The sequence below is a fragment of the Crassostrea angulata genome, chromosome 10 (assembly GCF_025612915.1).
Source record: "Crassostrea angulata isolate pt1a10 chromosome 10, ASM2561291v2, whole genome shotgun sequence".
In the NCBI taxonomy this organism is placed as follows: domain Eukaryota; kingdom Metazoa; phylum Mollusca; class Bivalvia; order Ostreida; family Ostreidae; genus Magallana; species Magallana angulata.
In genome coordinates this window covers 5,893,696-5,903,797 of record NC_069120.1, presented here as the reverse complement: position 1 = coordinate 5,903,797, position 10,102 = coordinate 5,893,696, and the positions used below count along the sequence as shown (strand labels likewise).

The 10,102-nt window shown below is 36.9% G+C and overlaps 1 protein-coding gene across 1 annotated transcript; it reads right to left on the bottom strand.

Moving 5' to 3' along the window:
* Nucleotides 1–536: 536 nt before the first annotated feature.
* LOC128166301 (RNA-binding protein RO60-like) lies at nucleotides 537–8,017 on the bottom strand. The gene is made up of 2 exons (XM_052831393.1): nucleotides 7,688–8,017; nucleotides 537–2,981 (listed from the first exon to the last, which is right to left on the bottom strand). Exons 1-2 carry the CDS (start codon nucleotides 7,939–7,941, stop codon nucleotides 1,517–1,519), a joined length of 1,719 nt encoding a protein of 572 aa, XP_052687353.1. The 5' UTR covers nucleotides 7,942–8,017; the 3' UTR covers nucleotides 537–1,516.
* Nucleotides 8,018–10,102: the final 2,085 nt, after the last annotated feature.

Genomic DNA, 10,102 nt, shown 5'->3' with positions numbered 1-10,102 from the left:
GAGTAAAATCTGCTCTAATTACAAAAGTATTTATAAAGTGAAATATTATTTACAAAATATTCGATATTTTTACTATATAATGGAATTAGGCTCGAACAAAGTTGGACTTTTAGCAAAACAGGAAATTCGAGCTATTTTTTCTGACTATATGTTTCACTGAAACATTTTTGGTAGTTCTGTAAAATTTAAAGTGCATGGGAATTTTATTTGTTCGTCAAAATAATTTTGCATATTTTCTGTTGGTTTTATCTCACTTTTTTATCTAGAATATCGTGTGGCACACACTACAAACATTTTGAAAAATGCTTTCAACGATTAATAAAGACACCTCATTTCAAAATTTTGATCATTGACCTTATATAAATTTTTATGCCAGTACGTTGAAGACGTCGAAAATCTTATTCTCCATGGCGTGCATCATGGGACGGGAACAGTCTGTGCCGCAGAATGGGAGAGGCGCGCACTTGCAAAGCATCATGCACTATGTACCAAAGTCCTACTTCTATTTCGCATTATGCAATTAAATAAAATTTACCACGTGTTTGACACTCTTTTTTAATGGTTATGCAGATAACATAGTCACATTTCTGATTATTCTACATTTTAAAAAAAACTTTAAAAATGAAATGATTGAAAATTATCTGTAAATGATCGTAACACTAACTTAGTAGTATCTAGGAAATCTTGGAGGCCTAGCCAATAATATCTTTCATTGTAGTAAAACGTGTTTTTTCATAATTAAACAAATTTACTTTTATAAATTTTGTCAAAGGAAATTAAGAAAATGCCAGCAAACTTAATTGTAAATTTATCTTATGAATTTACACATAACATCGCAATAGAAAATCAAAGAGAAATGTGGTGTTGCGCTTGAAAATTTGAAGTAGTTACTCGTTAAAAATATTCTTAATACATTGCAAAAAAACGGTAAGTTTGTTATTCGATCACTTTTTGTATGTTTTTTACACAGAAACTAACATCATTTTTCGCCATTTTAAAAAGTTGCTATACACGAGTTATATTTCAATTATTTTTAATGATGATTAAGTTACATCCTGTTATTAACGCAGCGAGAAATATATATATATTTTTAAGGTTCAAGATTTGTTAAAAATTGGACTGGGTTGAAAAATGAAATACGAAAATTATGGCCACACTATATTGGATCTGGTCAAAGATATTATGTATCAAGCAAAAGCATGATCGGAAAATATTAATAAAACAGCTAAACAGAAATGATTCAAATATAAAACAGACAATAAACATTGGTTATACTTAATAAACATACACAAATTAAATGAAGCGTGTCAGTTCGTAAAATGATTAGTGACAGAAAATTTACATAGATGTACACGAATATGTCATAATAATCTCGTCATTAGTTTTCTTACAAATATTCTATTTGTGTGTATAGTTTATATTTTGTTTACATGGTATATACCAAACCGCTGGTGAAATGACGTTGACGTCGAGATTAAATGTGTCCCAACACACTCTTGGATGGCTTGGGTGGAGATTAAATATGTCCCAACACAAACTCTTGGATGGCTTGTGGAGCGTTGGTGTCAAAGCCAACAACGTCCATCATCATGGGATCGTTAGGGTCGGCGATGGTGAAACTGTTGCTTGCCATCCCGCAGACGATCAGTCGCGCGTGAGGGATTCCAGACATCGAACGGTAGTTCACCAAAGCCTGCGAAGGGTGGATGTTACCGAAGTAGGTTTCCGAGTCCGTGTAGACAATGAAGACGTCGAATTCCTTCTTATTCTCCATGGCGTACATCATGGGGCGGGAACAGTCTGTGCCGCAGAATGGGAGAGAGGCACACTCGTCCAGCACGTTTTCCAGGCTGTCGGTGGCTTTGATGTTTAGTGGCCTAAGACCTCCTGAAAACGCCACCACTTCAAAATTCTTTTCAGTGCGAGCTGTGACCATCATCATGGCTGCCGCGGCGTCACGGGCCGAAATGGTTGGAGTGCCCATCACTGGAACATTCATCGAACCGCTGACGTCAACAGCCAAACAGAATCTTTTATCTGTGGGCTTGACGTTCTTAAACGACATGTAGAACGCATCCTCCAGAGCCTTAGAGATATTGTCATTCGTCTGCCATTTCAATGACCCAAGCTCACCTTGACCTTTCTTGTACTGGTTCAAGGCCACTAAAAGGGTAAATGGGTGAATTCTTGCACGTGTGAGCATTTCTGGATTTGTCAGTTTCGAAATAGTAAGATTCTCTTCAAAGCTTCCGGGCTCCAACAGTTCCAATTGAGACATTTTCCCAAGATTTCTGATCATGGCTGTCATTGGCATGAATTTGATCAAGGCTTTCCAAATTTCTTTGGACTTCAACAAATCGGTAGGTACGTGCTCCCGCGTCAATTTGTGCTCTAAAATTAAGCGTGTCATTGTATTGGAGTCCCTACATTTCTCAGCTTTCTCCACTGCGTCCATAAATACCATTACTTTCTTCAAGTCTGAGTTTTCATACCCTGGTTTCTGCTTTTCCTGCTGGACGAAGTCGCTCGTGTCAGTCTTTTTCTTGCCCCTGGTGCTGACCATGACCAAATACTTGATCTCGGGATGATCCACTTCCGGTTTGATGTGACAGAGGCGAAACACATCTTTGTGGTTCCATCCAAAACGAGTCTTGTATTTCGTCATATGAAGGGCCAAAAACTCCCCTTTGCCCTTCTTCCCGTAATTCAAGTACCAATTGGCAATGGCCCTGCGGTGTGCTCGTCCCCACCCTGTTCCCGCGCTTTCTTCTTCGCAGCATTTTATGAACTCAAACAGGTGCGTTGGAATTCGGCAAACATCGGACAGAACGTTGTAGCCCTCGTGTTTTGTGACCGGGTCGTTAGACCTACAACACAAGGCCAGGGTGTACAGTAAGGGGCGCTGCTTACATGATCGGTTCCCCACGCTGAATTCACGGACAAGTTCAACAACATCTTTCCCCCTTCCACTGTTTATCAACCTGTAAAACAGAAGAAAGATGTAGAATTTTATGGCAGGCATTTGACGTCAAGTGACTGTGGCAAAAACTACAACTATAAAATTATCTACATTCAATTCTTTTCTTTTTAGAGAAGTGTAAAGGCATAACCATTATGAATAAAAGCTATATACGCCTCTCCACTAACTTCCAGTGCCTGCATACACGTATACATGTACATTCGTGCTACAGGAATAGATATGTTTATTCACCAATCAAGGGCCCTAGGTGGAGGGGGGGGGTATATGCATTAAAACAATAAAACAACATGATTATAACAAATAATGGATGAAATATATAAATATTGTACTGTTGAGTCAGCATAGTAAGTTACAATGGGAGGTACATCTGATATAACACACATCAGTTTGTCATACACATATGCAAGGGTATACATTTATTTGCAAGTACAGAATTAAACTATAAATACACAATTCCTTAAAGCAATATGTTAGTGTTAATACAAACACATTATATACATATGTATTTAAGGTCTTCCGTTTCCAACGGAAGACCTTTCTATTATTGTGCGGGTTAAGATTATTCTTATTTTTCTTTTTTTTTTTTTTTCTTCCTAGACGCGAACTTTGAGGCTTCATATCGTGCTCATTTCTGAACGGATTTTGCTCAAATTTTCAGGGCTAATGGACTTTACAAAACACTATCTTCATCAATTCATAAAAGTTAGAATTCCCTTTCCGTTAACGAGTTATTCCCCTTTTAAAATTTTTTAGGGCCTTTGGTTTCCAGACAAAGGCTCAGAGACTATGATAGCAGGGAATGGGAATCCAACGAATTTGAATAACAAAGACATTGAAGTTGTATACATCGGTTTTTGTTTTTGGATTACGGTCCTTATTTAGGATAAGGTAGGGGGTCAAAAAACAGGATTCCAAAAAGTGCAAAAATTTAGACATATTTTCCTTTATATCTTTTTAACGAAAAATATTTTGTTAAGACATGTAGAATAAAAGTTGTGCAGAATATCAAGGGCTTTCATTTGACACCAATAAAAAAGGGCTGGCCCCTAAAATTAAGGGCCAATAGCCCCTAAAAGTTTTTGCTTAATAACTCAAAAACGGTTTGGATTTTGATATGGATGTCGCTGGAAAAGTTGTTTGTTGGGATCTCATAAAGGTCGTAACAATATTATTTTGTAAGTGATTTGTGTAGTATGAGTGTAAAAAGCTTTACATGTTGACATGTACCTGTTTTCATTTGACAAGTTAACGAAAGTCTTTGTGCGTACAACTGGCATAAAGTTGTCGCAGAAAGTATGCTGGTTTATACAGGAGGCATTAATTTATAAGAATTTTTTTTTGTTGGAGTACATGCTTTTTTTTTAGGAATTTAAGTCATTGTTGTTAAGTTCTTATAGTGCACAATCATTAAAAACGGCAATTGGAAAACAAAACATTCTTTTTCTTTTCTTTTAAACCACAAAATATGGAATTAAAAAACTATGCATTACATTTTATTTATTAACTCCATGCATTTAAAATCTACCTTGAATCAGAGTTGTGTGTGTGTGCCATTACGTAAGCTCTCCCTCGCCCGCGGCCGAGAAAATCGGTCACCATGCTCGCGGCTGGACTACCTAGCGGTCAGCGGTTATCTAATACACGAGAGTTGCGTCTCTCATATATGAGTTTATTTAGCCGCGAACTCAAGAATTGTTTTAGTTTTGATTACACAAAATCTTTTGTGGATTAAACGATTGGATGTCAAGTAAGAAATAGTTCATTTAATTAATAAAAGCAATGTCATTCTCTAAAGCAATAATAGACATAGATCAATTGTGGGGTTTAAGTTTAAAATATATAACTTCTATTTGATAGAGTAAGGTCATTATATTGCAAACTTTTCAAATCTTCCTTGGTTGTGAGCTGTGCGTTTCTGTGCGTTGTACCTTTACGAAATATATTCTTTGCCCACGGCCGAGGAGATCAGCGACGGCTGCATTACATAGCGGTAAACGGTTATTTAATACACAAGATTCGCACACCGCGACTTACACTTACATGCATATGAACGTGTTTGAGTTAATATAGCCGTATATACAAGAACTGTTTCAATTTTATGTTATAAAAGTTTGTCCTCCTTGTATATATTTAATTAAATATTTGAGTGTAAATGAATATTAATGAACGATATTACTCCAAATCGGAAAAATCGTTAGACATAAACTAATGGTTGGTTTGTTTATGTAAACTACTTTAAAAACTGTACAATTAATGTTTTAAATCAACACCCCCCCCCCTCAAATATTAAACATTTACATTATGTAAATGATGATCATCCCTCGCACATGGCTGAGGAGATCCGGCGCGAGTGGATAAGTGATCCGCGGTCGGTTCGTGTTCTTCTACATGTACCCTATGACGCGTTTATGTTTCATATTTTGCACGGACACAACTATATTTTATTATGTTTTCAACTATTATATTGGTTTAAGATGAAAAGATAAATTTATTTTACTTGTACAGTTGATTAAGCATTGATTTATACGATAGCGTATAAGGTAGTTTAAAAATCAAATCAAATTATAATCAAAGTTCCATGTTACATGTTTGCGGTAGGTGCTAGCACGATAAAGGAATGCCCTGAATTGAGGTATTCGATGATTATTTTAAAAAATATTCACATGAGTTTAAACAACTTTAGATTAGATTCTATCGGTCACATATTAATCACTACTATAGTTTCATTGTGGAAGCGAACTCATTGCTGCCCCCCCCCCCCCCCCCACCTCCCGCCCCGCTGACAGGTGCTCGCGCTGGATTTTTTTTTTAATTGGAGAAAAGATAGCAAGATCTGTCGAAAATCATTTTTGGTGGTTTCTTATGTGTAACATTTTGTTTCACTTTCCCATCCGTTTGTTTATTCGGCCAGTCTGTGTTAATTCAATTGCCGCATGCGACCGAGAATCTTGTGTCGCTTCAGCGCACACAGCTCAGAACATTTATAGCCCCAGGTCATCAATTGTTATGTAATTGAGTAACAGTTGGAAGGGTGATTTTACTACATAAAATAATAAAATCATAATATAATCTATTTGAATTGAGTACCATGCGTATAGATTCCCATAATAATTTAATTTTTTATTACCTTTCTATGTTTACATTTAATTTTGTTCAAATAATTAATAAATTTTCTATCATTGTGTGCTTCATCAAATACGTATTCCGATTACCTTGAAGTCATTAATTTTCCATTGGCTTTTGACAAAAGAGAGACGCCTGACCATCCAATGAAAACAAATACACAGAGTTTGATTGACAGGTTTAGCCAGGTGCAGGTCTCACCCGATGTCCGAGGTTATGTGTGCTGCTTGTACACAGCCGAATGGTCTCAGTAAGAGTTATCGATGTAAATAGATAATAAAAATACATGCTTATCAAAACATGATAGTGCAAGTTAAAGTTGATTTAGGTTTGTTCCAATAGAAATCATGTTTCGCTAACTGTATTTAATATTTTTTATGTATAGCGAATTTTAATATTGTTTCAGTACTGAAACATCGCATGAAAACGTTAAATATACATGTAATTATCTGTTACTAGTCGTCTTTTAATATAATTATATACCTTTCTTTTGTTTGTTAAAAATTCGCTCAATTTTGTTAAAGTAATGTAAAACACGGGCGCCATTTTGAAACAATTAACTTGTCAGAGAGTTCCGAATGAAATCTGATGAACGTTTCACACGGTTCTCGCACGCTTTGCTCGAAACGATTTACACGCTTTGCCCGAAACTCTAAACGGTTTACATGAAACTCTAAAAGGTTTACACGAAACGTTTCTCGCACGTAGGCCGCACGCTTTTTTGGTGTAGTAGTACGTTTTAGGGTCTGTAAATTTTGTCAGCACGCAATTCTAAACTTGCACATAGTCTTCAAAAAATTAGAAATATTTTAATTTAGAAGTTATCTTTGAGAAAGGTTTACGTGTTTTGTAGGCGGGTTCAGTTTAAAAAAGAAATACAATTCCTGACATGAATCATGAGTACATACTGTTTATAACAATGCTTGCTACCCTTGAAAATTAAACTCGCCATTAAACATCTCACTTTTTAAAGAATGTTTGAAACCATTACATGAACTCTGCTCGACAAATAGTTTTCCTAAAATATTTTCTTCCTTTTTTTGTTTCAAAACACGTTTTATATACAGGCTTTCAATCACAACAATTTTTTATAACAAAAGCAGAACTGAAAGTATAGTCATTATAATCGTTTGACACCATATAACATATATTTTCAACTCGCAGCAACAACGGAAGACCTACTCGGGGCTTTGCCACGAGCTCTGCTCTAGTTGTATATACAATTGTATGTAGACATATTATATAATTATGCATTTGTGATATATTTTCAAGGTAGGACAGTTAGTGGAATGATAGTATTTTATATTGTATGGAGGGAACCATATAGGTCACCAAGAGACAATACCTATTGCAGCATATGACTATGCATTTCGTCAGAGCTATATCTGCGCGGTCTTGTACCCTAAGCACTCAGGCCAGCTTAAGAACAAACGTTTTTGACGTGTTGTCTTGACTAAAAGGGGCACCAAGGGACAATGCCTATTGAACAGACAGTGCAGCGTTGGCAACTTGACAGCCAGTCCTGTACCCCATGCAGTCAACACAGCTTGTGAGTGTAAAATGTTAAACAGCCACGTGACGTACCTGTCTATGCAGCGGGTATTCTCTCTTGTGAGTTCCGCCTCTCCCGTGTAATATGTCCCTCCCGTGGTACCAATACACAAGAACCTCATTAACTGGGTCTCATAGTCCGTGCTGTACACATAACCCCCGGTACTGTTCATGGTCTGGTACGGGGCCAGCCGCTCATTTTGACTTTTGAGATCGCCCTGCTCCACCAGTTGTCCACGCCATTCCTCCTCCTCCACGTCCATTACCTTTGTGTCGTCCTCAGACATTGAGATTTGTTTAATCCGGACCTGGAACTTGTCTGCGTTCCTAGTCGTAATGGCTTGTATCTAAAGATGGAATTCCCCTTCGCTAAAATTAGATTATATATGCAATACTACGGAAGGCAATTCGCACAATCAATACAAGCAAGGTTTTTTCACACCGTCGGATAGCCACGAGTGATCACGTCAAGGATCAACTGTGGGTACCCGATGATGGATTTCTCAATCAATGCAACCATTACAAAAAATGAGATAAGAAAAACAAATAAGCAAGCAAGCAACCGTGTCATTCGATTTCCGTTTTAGCTCACCTGAGCCAAAGGCCAGCGTTCTTTTCGCACATTCATTATTTCTCTCGAAACGCTAAGAAAATCCATCCAAAACTAAGGCGGGTTTTTTTTTCAGCTTTCCTGAGCTGAAAACTCAAATGAGCTAGGTCCTATATTGATAACTTATTTGTCCGGCGTCCGTCCGTCTGTCTGCAAACTTTTTACATTTTCCGACTTCTCCAGAACTACTGAACTTGGCGATAAACATCCTTAATTTGGTGCAGGGAATTCAAGTTTATTAAAATGAAGGGCCGCGCCCTCTTTCAATTAAGGAATGTTTTTAATTTTTGCCCAGATTATCCGATATAACCTGGTTTGAGGTAGTGCACGCTTTATAATCCGTGAAAAAGTGTGCTCTGCCTTAGACCAGGTTATATCGGATAATCTGGGCAAAAATTAAAATCATTCCCTATAATTAAATTAAAAGTTAAAAGAGAATCAATTATTAAAGATAGAAATTGTTTATTTTTGCATAAAAACTCTAACACGCGCATGAATATATATGAGGTTGTCAAGGGGGCGTGGCTACATAGCTAACCATGTTATACAAAATAATTTTTTTCTGTGTGTTTAGCCAATCGAAATGCTTGTTAAAAATGAAATTAAATTATATGGAGATTAAATTGAGAATTATTTTTAAAATGTTGATACCTTTCAAAAATCCTCTCAAAAGCCAAATATAGCCAGAAAAGTTTAAATGTGTGATGTGGAAGCATCCTCAGGTAGTGTAGATTAAAGTTTGATTAAACATGATCCCAAGTGCGGTCACAATGCAGAGTCTAATTTTTGCAGAGGAGTGCATAGACAAAAACCATAAATCTTCGGGATTCAGGGCTATGATTTCATGAGAAAAAATTATTTTGTTCTTGTTCGGAATTTCCTGTTGCAATTAGGGATTATTTCACAAATTCATTTTAAATTAATGATAACGCAAGTGACCAATTGAATTTGACAATAAACAAATGCAGTGATAAGATAAAAGACACCTTCCAGCTAAGAATCGCCAGTGCCTTAGAATGTTTGAAACATTTAATAGAATTCAAAGAGCAAATGCAAATATTGAACGGCTCTCTCTAGGGCCAATGTAAGCATTGGACATCTCGATCTAGAGCCACTGCAGGCATTGAACAACTCTCTCTAGAGCTAATGTAAGCAGTGAACAACTCTCTCTAGAGCCAATGTAAGCATTGGACATCTTTCTCTAGAGCCAATGCAGGCACTGAATAACGTCTATCTAGAGCCAATGTAAGCATTAGACGACTCTCTCTAGAGCCAATGTAAGCATTGGACATCTCTCTCTAGAGTCAATGTAAGCATTGAACGACTCTCTCTTGAACCAATTTAAGCAGTGAACAACTCTCTCTAGAGCCAATGTAAGCATTGGACATTTTTCTCTAGAGCCAATGCAGGCATTGAATAACGTTTTTCTAGAGCTAATGTAAGCATTGGACATCTCTCTCTAGAGCCAATGTAAGCATTGAACGACTCTCTCTTGAGCCAATGTAAGCAGTGAACGACTCTCTCTAGAGCCAATGTAAGCATTGGACATCTTTTTCTAGAGCCAATGCAGGCACTGAATAACGTCTATCTAGAGCCAATGTAAGCATTAGACATCTCTCTCTAGAGCCAATGTAAGCATTGGACATCTCTCTCTAGAGTCAATGTAAGCATTGAACGACTCTCTCTTGAACCAATTTAAGCAGTGAACGACTTTCTCTAGAGCCAATGCAGGCACTGAAGGACCATATATAAAATCAGTTACTTAGTCAGCACTAAAACCTAATCTGAATGATTTCTCAACAAAGCAAAAAAGACATTGCACGATTTGATGACCTGGT

What these genes read in the sequence shown, in the direction of transcription:
- LOC128166301 (XM_052831393.1), bottom strand. Translation starts at nt 7,941, where the DNA reads ATGTCTGAGGACGACACAAAGGTAATGGACGTGGAGGAGGAGGAATGG. An exon ending in AATACCCGCTGCATAGACAG is followed by an intron (nt 2,982 to 7,687) that starts GTACGTCACGTG and finishes TCTGTTTTACAG; the next exon opens with GTTGATAAACAGTGGAAGGG.